This window comes from Amia ocellicauda, chromosome 5 (assembly GCF_036373705.1).
Source record: "Amia ocellicauda isolate fAmiCal2 chromosome 5, fAmiCal2.hap1, whole genome shotgun sequence".
Lineage (NCBI taxonomy): Eukaryota > Metazoa > Chordata > Actinopteri > Amiiformes > Amiidae > Amia > Amia ocellicauda.
Genome location: NC_089854.1, coordinates 11825291 through 11841404, shown reverse-complemented (window position 1 = coordinate 11841404; position 16114 = coordinate 11825291). Strand labels below are relative to the sequence as shown.

Sequence of the window (16114 nt, the reverse complement as noted above, 5' to 3'; positions counted from 1 at the left end):
GTTTTTTTTTATAATCATACACTAATTGAGTGTACACAGATTCCGACTGCAACTGCTTATTATTAAGGTTAATTTACTTAAATGCTTTGAATATATTTGGAAGGTACTATGTTCTGTTAAGTTTTATTACAAATGAATCCATTAAAATACAATAAATGCAAGTGTCATATTTATTTTAAAATGTAGGCCCTAATAATTTAGCAGTCAGGTTTACAATTTTGTTTTCTTCTGAAAACACAATGTGTATATCATATGGCATTGTATTGTAGTTTAATGCAGTTCCATTTGCTTCTTTGTCCTTCAGTCATATAAACATGATTCTCCATATCATTGTATAATGTTTAAGTTGTTACCATTGTAAAGCACTTTGAGACACTTGGTAATGAAACCCTCAATGAGCTCCTAACCTAGTGGCTCCAAACCCTGGCCCTGGGGCCCTTCTGCCTTGCACATTTTTGCTCCAAGGCAGCTGAGAGTTTCTCAATTGAAATGTTAACTAATAACTTGATAAATATCACTTTCATAATGGTTGCACTTGGTAAAGGTTTGAGTATTTCAACTGCTTAGTATGTATTTAGATTTCCACAACTGCTTAATTAAAAACAGCTCCAATTAGCCAAATGATTACCACAGTTTAGGATTATATTTAGTAATTGATAGCTGGAACACAAACAAGGACCAGAGATTAATAATTAAGTGTGATGTGATGTTGAATGAACAATAAAGACCAAAGATCGTTTACTTTACCTCCCCCCTACCCCCCATTTAACTGTAAGACTGTATTGCGATTTAACTAGCGAGACAGTGAAGCAGCAGCCAAATGAAGACAGAGGCAGACAAGGGAGGCTGGATTAATCTGATTATATTCTCAAATACAAAAAAAGTGTCTGAAATTTCGACTGAACACAGAACAACGTGCAGTTACACAAGGGTTAACAGATCAGGTATAAAAAAGTTGAACACACACTCACAAACCTAGCAGGGCCCAGGAAACCCAGCAAAGAAGGGAAAAAAAAAAATAATAATAATAATAATAAAAAAAAAGGAGGAGTATTATCCTGACAAGATTTTAAAATTGTAATGAGAAAAAAAACCTCCTCAAAATTGTAATTTTACAATCACCAAAAGACAAAAATAAAATACATCATACACAACTGCAGACAAAAATGCCTTAATTTCCATTTAAAAATAAAAATAAACTGGAAAATAAAATATTTTTACACTAGGATGCTGATGCATTACAACCAAATAGCCACGAAGATACAACAGCTCCCAGTGTACAGAACCTCCCCGGCAGATGTCCGCTCCCACTCTGATCTGACTGTTACACATGAGATCGCTGCTGTTAAACACGCTGGCTGCGGGAATGCAGCTCCTCTCTGTTAAATGAAGGCAGCAGAAATGTGAATTACTCTAAACCTGCTCTTATCTGCCCGTCTTGTTCATCACACACACACACACCTCCCAGGGTGGGTGCTCTGGCTGGCGCTGGTTGATGACATCACTGTGACACTGGGGTTACAGTGATGTTAATCACCTGTCCGTGTCCTTCACAGTTGCCCCTCATATTCTACAGGCGTGTTCAGGCTTGTCTGAGGACACCCAGTCAAACACGCACAATCATGATTATTTCAGTATCAATGGGAGCGGTGGTCAGTCTGGGCAGTGGTGTAAGCTGGGAGCTGGTGTGTCCTACACGGTCACCGGGTTTAATCTTACATCCCCCTGCGCAGGAGAGAAACGCGAGACAACGCATGTAACTCGGTAAAACAGGAATTTACTCTGCAGTCTCTAACTTTAAAACTATTAAAAATAAAGAGAAAAATGGGGAAGCGAAGGAAAACGGATTAAAATAAGGGACTCCCATTGTATAGCGTCACCACCCACTGCATTCAATTCAATGTAATTATTGTGTTTAGGATTGAAGCAAAAACACCACTTAACTGTCTGCACTCATGTGAGACAGGAGTGTGTCGGTTTGAGCGTGTTCATTGTATTGACCACTGTTCCAAGGCAGCCTCTACAAACCCCGACCTCGATGCCCATACTGCGCGTGGGACCTTTAATCCACACACACAATCCCCCTGACAATCTACAGACAGGCTTCGATGAAGTCCAGTCTCTCTCACAGGGTGAACAGTGGGCTCAATTACAGTAAATATAAAATGGAGCTGCTGAGTTCTGTGGGGGGGGCAGCTTGTCCCTGTAGCTGTATGGCTGCTCTGTGGATTACCAATTTAAATTAACAAAATAATCATAAAATATACACCCGGCTATCAAGGTAAAAATGATGGGAGGGAACAAGTTAGGGTCATCTATCCCTCGCTCTGGGGCATGAGAGCAGAAGAGGGGTGGATGAGGAGGGAGGAAGAGAAAATAATGCAGGGTACAAGAGATAGAGAGAGGAGTTTGAGAAAGAAAGAGGCGCTAAGTGTGTGTAACTGTGGGACAGAGCAGGCCTCTTCCATGTTTGAAGGGGGTCTGTCTGTCCGTCTGTCGGTGTTTCCATCCGGGGGGAGTCGAGTCGCCGCCGGTTACTGGGTTCCCGAGCCCTGGGTGCTGCCCGAGTAGTTGCCGTAGTTTCCGTAGTTGCCGTAGTACTGGTTCCACTGGCTCTGGTTCTGGTAATACTGACTCCACTGCTGCGCATACTGAGAGAGAGAGCGTACACAGTTACAGTGCAGTGCAGACCAACAGAACCACAATCCAACCCCAGCCCAGTCCGACCCCAGTCTCTGCTCACCTGCTGGTACTGCTGGTTGTAGCCCTGCTGCGTTTGCTGCTGCTGCTGCTGCTGCTGCTGGGTGCTGTAGGGCTGGGCGGTGGTGGTCTGGCTGTAGCCTTGGCTGTACCCTGGGTACTGGCTGTACCCAGCATAGTTGTAGTTCTGACTGTTGTAGCCCTGCCCGTAGCCCTGCCCGTATCCCTGCCCGTAGCTCTGGGCCTGCAGGAGAGAAAGAGAAGTGCATTTCAATTATGCAAATGTTCTTGATGGGCAGCACAGTGGCACGGTGGTTGGCGCAGCGGTCTCACAGCTCCCGGGTTCGAGTCCCAGCTCGGGGGGCCTGTCTATGTGGAGTTTGCATGTTCTCCCCGTGTCCGTGTGGGTTTCCTCCCACCGACCAAAGACATGCGGGTCAGGTTGACTGGTCTCTCTAAATTGCCCTGTGTATGTGTGTGTTGCCCATCGATGGCCTGGCGTCCCGTCCTGGGTGTTTTCCTGCCCTGCGCCCTTCACCTGCCGGGATCGTCTCCAGCTTCCCCGCGACCCTCGCCAGGATAAGCAGTTTTGGAAATGGATGGATGAAATGTTCTTGATTTTACAATGTTAAAGCAGGGATTTCTAAGGCGCATAAGTGCAGCTGAACGACACCCAGACAGACCCAGAGGCCCCGCTCACAGACCACCCACCCCCCATCTGAGCTGACCCAGTGCAGGCATTTCACGCCCCCGCTTCATACCTGAGCCTGGCTGTAGCCCGCCCCGCTGCCGCCCTTGTTGTAGGGGGTGCTGCGGTTGTGGTTGTAGCCGCCTCCTGACTGCTGGCTGCGGTTGTAGCCTCCACGGCCCCCGGAGCTGCTGTCACGGTTACCGCCTCCGCCACCCCAGCGGTTCTGGTTGTAGCCTCCACGGTTATAGCCTGAGAGGGAGTGGAGAAGGTGGGTTAATAAACACAGACACACAAAATCTAATAATATAGTACAGGCACACAATTTAAAGTGATCCACACACAAACTAAAACATACAACCATACAAAACTTCCCCCATACAGAGCTCTCCTCACCTCCTCTGAATCCACCTCCACCGGACCCTCCTCGGCCCTGGTAGCCCCCCCTGCCACCCTGAGGGCCGCCACGGTTGTCAAAACGCTGGAACCCGCCGCCGCTGCCCCCACGGTTGCGGAATCCTCCGGATCGGCTATCGAAGCGCTTGTCTGGGGGGGGCCCGGCCTTGCGCCCTTCCTCGTTGTATTGTTTCACAAGCTTCTCGGCCTCCTCCTTCTGTTGCTCTACAAGCTCCACTGAGTCCAGGAACTCCCCCGCCTCGGGCAGGGTGAAATTAGCTAGGAGTGGGAGCGCAAGGAAGGAGTGAGATGGGAGGGGGAGAAGAAGGGATAAGGGAGGAGGGCAAGAGGGTGAGGGGTGGGTGTCGATTCCAGGACACGTTGCAGAGGAGCGAGGTTGAAGACACCGAAGGCAACGGGATGGACGCAGACGGACGAGGCGAGAGGAAGCCGAGTGTTCAGCCAGCCAGGCGGGTCACCCACATGGTCCGGTCCAAGAGGAGAGAGGGACAGAGAGAGCGCAAGAGGTAGAGGTAGAGTGAGAGAAAGAAGGTGGGGGGAGAGGGGAGGGGGATGCAAGTGGACCGGAGAGACAGGCCAATCCACAAGGAGACAAAGAGAGAGATGCAGTTAGTATCATACAGGAGCAGCTTTCCTCCAGAAAGAGACAGAGAGAAAGAGAGCTAGAGAGAGAGAGAGAGAGAGGTGGAGAGTGGGGGGCACTAGAAAGAGAGGAGTGAGGGTGTGTCTTTATGGAAGGGGTAATTTAAATCAAGTATGTGTATACAGTTTAAATTACAATTTGCTTTTTTTTTTTTTTAAAGTTAGCTGGGGCAGAAGGAACAGAACCAGGAGAAAACCTGCCCCAGTAAAAAGGGAGGAGTATAAGATCACCACACCAAGAGGCAGGAAGAGACCGAATGACAGAAAGAGTGCAGTTAAATCAATAAGGGAGTCTAGAGTGGCTGCAAACCCAGTCTTGCATGTGTCTGAGTGTGTGTATGTGCTCCAGCGAGCGTCAGACGTAAGATTCAAATATATGCTCACACACAAATATTTCAAAAAGAAATGGTGAGTAGTGCTGTAGAATCTGTGAAAACTGCTGAAAAGTCTTTGACAGAACTGTGAAGAGTTCACTCACACTTAAGTGGTGAGGTGAACAGTTTTGAGCTGGTGTGTGTATTTGTGCACCTGAGGACTCCGTGTGGACAGATCACCAGTGTGCTCGTGTTGTCCACCCCACCCACTCTCAATCCCTAGAAGGCATTAGTCAAAATCTCCAGCTATTTAAAAACTGTGTAATGCCTTGGGAGTCTGGATCGGTGTTAATGTCCAGCTTTTTAAAAAGACCAGAATCTACAGCAAAGCAATCTCTAACCTTTAACCCTTTTGTGGCAGGGTGGTGCATGTTCGGTGTGTCCGATTGTGTGCTAGCATGTACATGTTAGGGAGTGATTATTATTTGAGAGTATGGACATCACCATATGCTTAACTTCAGAGTGGCTATTAGGTCAGTAAATCCATTTCAGTGTGTGACAAGCATTAGATAACATTTTACATTTGTAACCCACCATAAAATTAATTATCTTATCCATCTTATTTCCTATTGGTGTGTACCGGTGTGTGTTTGGCAATATGGCTAATGAGTCGGGCCAAAATAGCATTTTGAGTAACTGAATCGTGAGTCAACTACTAGAGTGACATCTGGGTTGGCAGTGCTTATAAGCAAAGAGTGGGAAGAGGTAGAAGGATTGTGAGGGGAAAATGAAGTGGTGTAGGGGTGAGAGGAGAAACGAATGAATTAATAAAACAAAGGAAGGATGTATAGGTGTGGGGTGGAGGGAGGGAGAGAAGCCAGAGACTATTTTCATTGGACTTTATAGACTAGTGTACACAGACAGGGGCAGTGTTTAAGGAGGAGAGAGAAAGAAAGAGGAGGAGGAAGGAGGGGAAGAAAGAAGAGAGGAAGAGAAGAATCTTCCAAGTAGGATTAACAAAATTTTAAAACAATCTTAAACAGATTTTAAAAAATGTATAGAAATAAAAGCTGTAGTATTTGTTTGTGGTTTTTTTTTTTGGTTTTTACCAAAAGCACTCCTACCTTTCATTTCTAACACAGCATGATCAGGTACATCTTTCCCCTCCTCATCAGTGCGTTTTAACGTGCGTTCTTTTAAGTCCTCGTCCGTGGGACAAATAACAATAGCCTTGCGTTGAAACCCTTCAAAAGGACGCATTTTTCGTCTCTGGGCTGATCCATAAACATTTGTCTAGCAGTGGTGACAAGAAAGAGGTAGAAGCTGTTCGTTAAGGATTCTGTGTATATTGTTATGGCTCTGCCTGTCAACAGGATGAGGGGGGGTAGTGGACAGCCTGCAAATGATGAGAGTGAGAAAGGTTTGGTCTCGGTTGTTTCCCCCCCTCCCTTCGTCGCTCTCGTTACTCGCTCGTTTGTTTTGCGCTATATGCTTTTCTCTTTCTTTTGCTCGCTGGCTCGTTTAAGGTTGTTCTCACAACCCCTCTGCCCTCCCTGCAGCCGTACTTACCTGCCAACTCAGCACAGTAATACACACGTCCCGGAGGTGCCAAGGGGGAGAGAAGGAAAAGAAGGGAGGGACAAACTGGAGATGGGAGAGAGGGGAAAAAGAAAGAACAGGGAGGTGGGAGAAGAAAGGTTAGGAAGGGGAAGACTATTGAAGAGAGGGGACCCCATGCCCTCAGGTCCTGTGCCCGACTACTAATTCTCAAAAGTCAGATTTTAAAAATAAACTGCTTCCTAAAGTTCTAATGAGTCTCATTCCCAAACCTGCAGCAGTATTAGAGTACAGATTATCTTCCTGCTGCAGGAGGAATGTATTACCGCTCATGAGCACTGACACTGACCAACTACCTGACCAATGGACCAAGGCACCAATACACGACCCACACGCTGCCGTAATGACGGACACACGGATACGCTGACTAACGCACTGATTCTCTGGGATCCTTAAACATCTAGATGGTATTCTAGAAGGAGTGAGGAGCTGCTATAAACCAATCCACCAACACAAAGCCAAGAGAGGTGGAGTCACCATGTGTGGTTGGCTGTGCTAAAAAACTATTTTAAACTGACTGTTTAAAACCCTTCACAATCTTAAATACATTCTTACTGCTTAAGATGCCTACGGTTTATTTTCTTACTTCATTTTGGACAATGCTGTTTCGGATGGAAGTTTCAGTGGGACCTCGAAGTCCACTGTGCCGGCTGTTTTAGACAGCACGCCACAGACTGTACATTACCATTACAAACACTAAACACTGTATGCTGTTATAGTTCAAGTACTACTGCTGGGTTGGTTGCATGTTTGCTGGTGCTATGTTAGCAATACCAGGGAGACTCCTGATCCTGCAGCAAACACCTTTTTACTCCCTACCACACATACAATTGAGACAACCTCAAACAACCAGTTACAAGTAAATATAAATTATACTGGGCATTTAAGTTCATTCCACACCTAAAATAATTTCTCCCACTGCTTAGCTGTAGTGTGCGCTCTCCAGATGAACCACAAGAAAGCCACCTAATGCTCACATTCAGACTGCTCAGTGTTGCAATGCGTGTAGTTATTTGCCAAGTAACACAATTAGCTACACGAGTACCATTCAATACTCCCAGTCAATGGGTCAACACTTGTGTTGTAATTAATCCACTTTGAACCCAGTCACACAATTAACCATTAGTGTTCCAAGTGTAACAAGCAAGGAAGAGGTGTGTACCAAGGACTACCGCACAATAACATTCAGCGTCAACTTAAACAAATTCAACATCGCCCAGCTAAGCAATGTCCAACAGTGACACAAACCCACCTTTAAGCATTTGATGCCAGCTCCTGCACTGACACCAATGTTTCACCTGCACAGGTAAGGAAGTCTCGCTAACCAGCTGACGCATAACGGTGACAAAACAAACTCACTCTCTTACTGAATTTACTGCACACAGGCCACCATTTCTGCTGGTTCGCTTGTGCCAATTAGACAATACATGCCTGAACGCCACCATAAAGATGACAATTCTCATCAGACATCAGATAGTTGGGGTCTTAACAACGTACCCTTCTATGATTAATTAAATCCAACCGACACGCACTATAGATACTAAAAAGAGAGAGAGTCCAGAGTGTGCTACCTGCGATGCAGAGAGAGGGGGCCCCTCCCACACTCACCTGTACTCACCTGGTCTTCTCACGACACATCTGTGCCCCTGACGCAGACACACATTCATTACCTACCTGCGGGTACTCACTGTGACCTGGGCAAAGCCCGGGATACGTCCCCGCGACCCTACCTACCTGGACACACACCTTGACATCCCAGGACTAGAAAGTTCAAAAGGGGTTAATTTTTTTGTCCACTTACCTTGTTTAATTTTTTTTTTTTGTTTGTTTTTTTGTTTTTGTTTTTAACACAAAATTCAACAGTTCCATATGCTAGTTATAAAAATATACTCTTAATTTTATAAAAATAAAAAAAAGTCTAGATATAGGTATGTTTACTTTTAACATTAGCAACAGAAGGTGTCAGTCTTTACTCACCAGGTAGATTACTTGTTTTTCAACATCTTAATAGATGGATAATTTGTACAGTGTACTCTCAACAAGACAGACAATGTGTATATTTATAAATGCCTTATAAATGCTCAAAAAAGCAAAGAATGAGAGCAATACTTTTTTTCTCCTACTAGTCTATCGTAACATAAGCAAATGAAATAAAAGCATTGATTAATCAGGAGTCGTTGCAAACAAGTTCAACACAGGTTTCAAATGTAAAATATATTTTATATATATATATAAAAAAAAAAACAAGTTAGTTTTTTCTATGCTACACAACATACAGAGTGCAGAGGAGGTTCTGTCACAGAGAGAATACAAGTGTGTTCAGGAGAGTGGGAGAGGAATGGGGGGGGAGGCAGAGGAAGAGAGAGGGAGGAAGTGCAGTACCTGGTCCAGGATGTAGTTGCGTTTCTTGCGCGCTGCGATCTGGATGAGCCGGTTCAGACACTGGGTGGCCTGCTGGATGAGCACATCCCAGCGGCCTGCATAGTTACGCTGCCGACGAAGACCCATCACCTGGAGGGAGGGTAAAAGAAACTTAAGTGCTAAAAACATGAGGAATCATTTTACTTGGTGGGGCAGCGAGGGACACAGCAAGGGAGAAAGAGACGCACACACAGCGAGGGAGGTGGCCCCTTGGTACCTTCATCTTCTCCATGATGGCGTTGGTTCCCAGGATGTTGAACTTCTTTTCAGGGTTCTCCTCTGCGTGCTTCATGGCCCAGGTGGTCTTACCTGCCGCAGGTAGACCCACCATCATCAGGATCTGAGAGAGTGGAGAGATGGCATTTAGCCGCTGTGTAAACGGTAACCCTTCTTGCTTCCCCAACATCAAATCAACATCCTCTCCTCCCTCACCTACCTCCCCTTTCCCCCCCTCCACTTCTCGATCACCTTGCACCCTCTCCTCTCTCTCACCTCGCAGTCTGCCTTGCTAGTGGGCCCCAGTGTGCCCCGCACCCTGTCCTCCAATGGGACATCCTGGATCAGGGTGTAGCCCTCAGGCAGGGGGTAGAAGGGCTCCCCCCGCTGGCCGAAGTTGAACTCAATGGCACAATTCTTGACGAGGACGTGGGGGAACAGTGCGCGGCCTTCTAGCTCCTCCCGCCGCACGCGGAAGCACTCACCCAGCCACTGGCCGTTCTTCGAGAACGCCATCTCCACCTCCTCACCAGCCTCGAAGTCCTGGGAGAGGGTGGTGGAGCGAGATGGTGGAAAAGGAAGATCAAGGAAGAGGGAGAGAGAGAGAGAGAGTGGGGGGTGGAGAGAAAAAAGATGGGCGAGTGAAGAGGTAGGGAAGGGAGAAAACGATAAGGAGGAGATTAGAAAGAGAGGAAAGCATAGAACAGGGATAGAAGAAAAAGAAAAGCAGAGGTGAGAAGCAAATCCAGTACGTCTCAACCTTAGGCTCTGCCCACCCCTCCTCCCTGGTCTGAGGCACTCACAATGTAGCAGCCCATGATGTCATTCTCCCCGAACTTCTCTCCGTAATCCTCAAACTGGCAGTTGGTGGATTTCTTCCCCGTGCCTCCAAAGCCAAAGGAAAACTTCTCCTCTCCTGGCAAACGCAAAGAAAACAGCAGGTCAGACAACACAGCTCAATTACATTACAACTACACAAGTCCACGTCAATCAAAACACAGTTATGTTACACAACGAAAACATCCTGCCTGGCTCAGTATACCAGTTATAATGTGCGTCTGAGCCTGTGTATGTGCGTGTGTATGTGCATGCTCACCGAGCTGTGTGCTGCAAGAGTCCAGAGACCAACCCACCCTCACCACATGGGGGTCAGGCTCACTGGAGGGCAGGTGCTTCACAGAGATCTCCTCGTTTATCTGGAGAGAGGGAGCGAGAATGTTACTACAGCCAACTGAATGCATACAGAGAGAGAGAGAAGGAAACAAACACAGAAAATTTAAGAACTGAACAGAGGGAGAGAAAGACTAATGATAAAACTGAACAGAGAGAATGGGAGGGAAAGGGGTTGGCCGGAGACCTTTAGCTCATAGCAGACACGGCCCTTGTTGATTCCGTAGGAGGCACGCGCACCAGACCACAGGTAGGCAAAGCCCTCAATGGTAAGAGGATATCCACTGAACCGGTCACGAGACACCTTGAAGTGCAGGTCACAGTTATCTACAGAAGGGGAGGGACGGTGAGAAGGGCAGGAGAGAGGGGTAGAGAAAAGGGATAGGGTTGGGCATGAGGGTATGAGAGATGAGATACAGGAGGAAAGATGGATGGGTGAGGGGTACATTGGGGGAAGGGAAAGAGTAGAGGTTAGCCTGCTAAATTCAATCACGAAATGTAAACTACAATGGTTAGAGAAGTGTACAGTACATACACATTTATTTCTTAGAAGGTGCCCTTATACAGGACATTTCCATAATGGTCTCATTGCAATGCAACCAAGTTACTGCAGTGAAATAAGTTAACTGAAAGACACATGAGCAGCAGAACAGAAAACTCTGAAATAGAAAGACGGCTCACGACAATGCACTTTCAAACATCCCCTGCAATTTGTCCAAAAGATGCCTTCATGTACACATACGCATGCTAAGTCAGTTGGGATCCCCTTCCACGATTTGCATTTAACCCAAAAATGTCCCATAGGATTTCATAAATGTCTGAATTCCACCGAAAAATATCTGTTGAGGTAGCTGGTTAATTAATTAACGAGGTCCAGACTCACAGGTATCAATGGCCACAAGGCTGTCATCAAAATCCTCTTCCTCTTCCTCAGCAGGGGGCTGCGGGGAGCGAGACCTGCAAGGAGAGAGGGAGAAAATGTCAGAGAGAGAGAGAGAGAGAGAGAGAGAGATGGGTATGACAAGAGAGTCTCACAGAGAGGGGGTGGGAAGGCAGAGAGAAAGGAGGGGAGATTAGAAAATAGGAGGGGGAGAAAGTGAGCATCACAGTGGATAGAGAACATGAGAGGTGATCAAACATAGAATGACAACAGGAGCAAAAAAAGGGAAATTAAAGAATATGGGCAGTGAGTGGAAAGGACAGATCAATGGTTGTGGTGAGGGTGTCAATGACCTCTTATCCTCGCGGTGCTCATAGTAGCCATGGCCGCGGCCCTCATCGTAGGGGCGCTTGCGACTGTGGTGGTGTGAGTGACGCTCTTCCTCCTCTGCTTTGGGCTGGACGGGCTGTGCCTCCTCCTGGGCCGGGTCAGAGCCGGAATCCTGCTCCTGTTCCTCTTGCTTCACCTCTGCCTCCTCTGTCTTCACCTCTGAGCACGAGAGTCAGACAAACCATTCAGTTGCTAGTTGCTAGTGGCTAGTAATACCATATGTCAATATCTATAGGTGACTGCAGAAAAAAAAAAAAACTGCAGTATAACAAAACTGATTTAGCACAGCACAATAAAAATTGTTAAGCACACAATCATACAAAATAATGCATGGAATAAAGTAAAGCAATAGTAGTACTTGCCATAGTAGGGTAATGTACAGTGTGCAAAGACCCCAAATCAAATTCCCATCTTTTAACAGATTTCAAATTAAATCTTTTAAATTATTAGTTTAAACATTTAAAAGCTCAAACTTGAAAATGTTACTTTATACATGGTAAACATAAGAAAGTTTACAAAAGAGAGGAGGTCATTCAACCCATCGTGCTCGTTTGGTGTCCATTAATAACTAAGTGATCCAAGGATCCTATTCAGTCTATTTTTAAATGTTCCCAAATTTTCAGCTTCAACCACATCGCCTTGGGAGTTTGTTCAGATTGTGACTCCTCTCTGTGTGAAGAAGTGTCTCCTGTTTTCCGTCTTGAATGCCTTGAAGCCCAATTTCCATTTGTGTCCCCGGGTGCGTGTGTCCCTGCTGATCTGGAAAAGCTCCTCTGGTTTGATGTGGTCGATGCCCTTTATGATTTGAAGACTTGAATGAAGTCCCCACAAAGTCTCCTCTGTTCCAGAGTGAAAAGGTTCAGTTCCCTCAGTCTCTCAGTAGGACTTTCCCTTCAGACCTGGAATAAGTCTGGTTGCTCTCCTCTGAACCGCCTCTAGAGCAGCGATATCTTTCTTGAAGTGTGGAGCCCAGAACTGTCCACAGTATCCAGATGAGCTCTAACTAGCGCATTGTACAGTCTGAACATCACTGCCCTTGTTCGCAATTCTACACTTTTGACAATATACCCTAGCATTCTGTTTGCCTTTTTTATTGCTTCCCCACATTGCTTGGATGGAGAAAGTGAGGAGTCCACATAGACTCCTAGGTCTTTCTCATGCATTACTTCATCTAGTTCTATTCCTCCCATAGTGTAATTATAGTGGACATTTTTGTTACCTGCATGTAATACCTTGCACTTGTCCACATTGAATTTCATCTGCCAGGTGTCAGTCCACAACTTAATATTATTAATTATTAATATTATTCAAAGTCCCTTTGAATAGCCTGTGCTGCCGAGATTGTATCTGCTGATCCACCTATTTTAGTATCATCTGTAAATCTGACAAGTTTGCTAACTATCCCAGAGTCCAGATCATTAATATAGATTAGAAAAAGCAAAGGCCCTAATACTGATCCCTGTGGAACTCCACTAACAACCTCACTCCAGTTAGAAGCAACTCCTTTAATCAACCAGTTTATAATCTACTTACATTACCCTGAATGTAAAAACCTCAGTGAAATAATCATTTAGAACATTTGCCACATATTGTTCGTTTTCCAAGATACTTCAATGTTTGCCCTTTACCTGTTTCATTTCCTCCTTGAAAAAAAACTTTCCATTAGTTTTAGAGCTATGTTTCTTTATATTTCCCTATTTGCTTTCCTCATCCATTTCTTAAGATCTCTTTGCAGTTCAACATATTCTTTGTATTTTGTTTAGTCTATCCCTTTTGTATGCGCTATACAACATTTTCTCTTGATATTTTTTTCCATACTTCTAATGTTTTTTGGTCCTCAATTTGCTAAGTTTGGTACAAATTTCTCCTGAGCCTCAAGTAGTATATTTTTAAAATATAACCATCAATTTTCAGCTGACTCTGTATCCAATGGGCTTCAGTCTAACTCTTCTAAGTGCCACCTCATACCTTCAAGGTTTGCTTTTCTAAAATTGTAGACCATTGTTTTAGACTTGGTCCTTGTTTTTTGAAAGAATGCCTCAAAGCTAACCATATTGTGATCATAGTTACAGTTACTTGTAGTCTGCCTTGGAATGCAGTGGAGAAATGGGGGGTTCATGTCTGGAGCTCTAGAACAGGACTGTAGGTCTAGATCAGCAAAACTGAACTGGGACAGAAGGGAGTGTTGGTGGTGGTGGTGGGGGGGGGGGGTCCTGACCTGGTGCGGGGGGGTCCGGACCTGGCTTGTCCTCATCAGCAGGCTCCTCCTCCTGGGCCTCGCTCTCCTCCTTCAGGTCTGGTTCCTTAACTCCCTCGTCATTCACTCCATCCTCAGACAACTGGCTTAAGTCCTTCTCGGGGATATTCTCTTGTTCCATTACATTATATGCATCTCCCCCTCCCTCTCCATCCAGTGCTCCGTCCTCCAGCTGCTCTGCCTCCTCCTCCTCTTCCTCTTCATCTGGGGGAAGAAAAGAACACATACATTAATCTACTTCCCCAACTGACTCGCACTACAGCAGAATGTTACAACAGTGGTCTGTGTTGTAGTACTATTCTGTAGTACTGTTACTATCAAAATAGGTGATAGTTCTGCATTGTATAACTTAATTTGTATTGTAATGCATTATATTTATCTACACTGGAGTGTGGCTGTAGGAATTGACTGTAGAGGCCACAGATCCACATTGTGTACTCAGATCAGTCACTTTCACTTCGGAATAAATACATTGTGGATGTAATAGAAAACTGATTATCGATACGCAACGTAGTATACCGTGCAGTACAGTAAGTTACAGTAACTCGCTCAGGTATGCGTCAGAAAGAAGAGTTTAACCGGGAACATCCTGTAAACGAGGCCTTCTTCGGACCTGCTGAGCTAAACACAGGTACCTACTTTCGATTTACGGTTTAAAAATGTTTAAGTCCACTGAAATGATGTTGTTTCCAAATTAACGGCGTGAGAATTTCAATATACAACTTGATATCAGTTTGTGCAGCCCGCGAATTGCGACTCATCTCACAGGACCCGCTGAAGCACAGGCTGCCCGGATCTACTGGTCTCCGGGGAGTCTTTCGATATTCAAGCGATATAACCTTCTCATCTCTCCCTCCCTCTCCAGACTCTTGCCCAGAAACTCGTGCATTTGCATGTCCTACTGCGTTGATAAATCAGTCCTTATCCTGTAACTTCCCTCTCGTGATTCCTACAAGTGTAATGCGATTGCGATTGTTATTGCATGCATTGGGGGAAAAAACATCATAACACGGACGTCGGACACGAACAGTACCTTCGTCTGGGTAGTCTTCACCGTCTCCCGAGCCGCCTAAAGCGGTGTACCCTTCTGATAAGACGGCCGGCGGCCCGCCCCCTTCCCCCGAGGCCTCGGCCTCGAGTGCCTCCTGCAGCCGCTCGGCGAGCTCCGCTTTCAGGCCACGAGTGTCGAGACCCCGGCGCTGCAGCTCCTCCTTCAGTTCGTTTACTTTCAGTTTCTTCACGTCCACCGCACTCATTTTGTGTGTGTATGTGTTTAATGTATATGTGTATATATACGTTTCGCTTATTTAAAAAAAAATCCAAACGTGTAGCTGTTAATAGAAGAAAAAAAACAATCAAGAAGGAGTTTTAGTTACAGGTGGACAAGATCAGTCTGAACATTGTGCCTAGCGGCCTACTTAACTGTAACAGCCGACTGGACAACTTACAATGTAAACAACACTGCCTAACGCCAACACTACAGCTACGGTAACCGCACAGTACGGCCACTGATCGCATACATACACCCACTGATCGGGGCCTGGCTGTTTTTTTTTTACCTTATTTTGTTTTGCTGTAGCCATGCACGCACCAAACAAACCCACTGGCAGTTTAAACCCGTTTGAATGAAGACGAGAGATTACAGGGCTTTTTAAAAACAACTCTCTCACACAAATAACCGCCATTGCACACTGCTCTCGCCCTTTAGCCACCAAACTGCCACTCTCTCTCAGTTAAACGAGGCTAAAATCTGTGTTTACATGCTTTCCCTGAGCATAAACATCTATTTTAGATGGAAAGAAAACACATCACCGTACCTCTCTCCTCGGCTAGTCTGTCCCCCAGCGGTAAAGCTCTCTTCCCCTACCAGCTTCACAAAATGGCCGACACTCCCCTCCATCTCCCCCGCCTGCACACTACAAACCCGCCTCCACCTCGCTGGCCTCACCGATTGGACAACGGCGCTGTCGATCAGACACAATTGCAACTAGGTGCGACCAATCATGTGCACTATCCAATGGGCTGCCCGGCGTCCATGTCGCGTCCAGCATCTGCGAATATAATTGGTGGATTCGAATTGATTGACGGAACAAGTAGGCGGGAAGAAACTACTGTATTTCCTACTTTCTGTACTGTATTGCATTATACAATACATTGAAGGATGCCCAACTGCCTTGGATATTTTCACTGAGCTGTATAAGAGATACAAAAAACGTTACACAGTGTAGAGTGCAGTGGGTTCACAAATTATTCAGTGCAGGCTTACAGTGCAATAAAGCACAGTACTTTATTGGCAGGTAATGTAGTAGTTCTGGGAAGTAAACAGCAGGTGTTGTGTTGCAGATTTAGTCATTTCTCTTCACTAGGTATTGTATGGCAGTGGCAGCAAATGTCAGTATAAT

General features: G+C 45.7%; 1 protein-coding gene across 1 annotated transcript; it reads right to left on the bottom strand.

Annotated features, from left to right (window-relative positions):
- Positions 1-846: 846 nt before the first annotated feature.
- On the bottom strand, positions 847-15599 carry hnrnpul1 (heterogeneous nuclear ribonucleoprotein U-like 1). The gene is made up of 16 exons (XM_066703765.1): positions 15530-15599; positions 14746-15043; positions 13674-13916; positions 11419-11614; positions 11069-11142; positions 10373-10512; positions 10112-10211; positions 9819-9931; positions 9292-9558; positions 9017-9139; positions 8761-8889; positions 5886-6054; positions 3785-4063; positions 3462-3640; positions 2744-2944; positions 847-2651 (listed from the first exon to the last, which is right to left on the bottom strand). The coding sequence occupies exons 2-16, from the start codon at positions 14966-14968 to the stop codon at positions 2535-2537; spliced, it is 2553 nt and encodes an 850-aa protein (XP_066559862.1). The 5' UTR covers positions 14969-15043; positions 15530-15599; the 3' UTR covers positions 847-2534.
- Positions 15600-16114: the final 515 nt, after the last annotated feature.

Bases quoted from the DNA above. Each gene is read 5' to 3' on its own strand.
- hnrnpul1 (XM_066703765.1), bottom strand. From the start codon at position 14,968: ATGAGTGCGGTGGACGTGAAGAAACTGAAAGTAAACGAACTGAAGGAG. The intron at 10,212-10,372 runs GTCTCCGGCCAA...CCCTCTCTCCAG, and splicing joins GTGTCTGCTATGAGCTAAAG to ATAAACGAGGAGATCTCTGT. The intron at 9,140-9,291 runs GTGAGAGAGAGG...CCACTCTCTCAG, and splicing joins CTAGCAAGGCAGACTGCGAG to ATCCTGATGATGGTGGGTCT.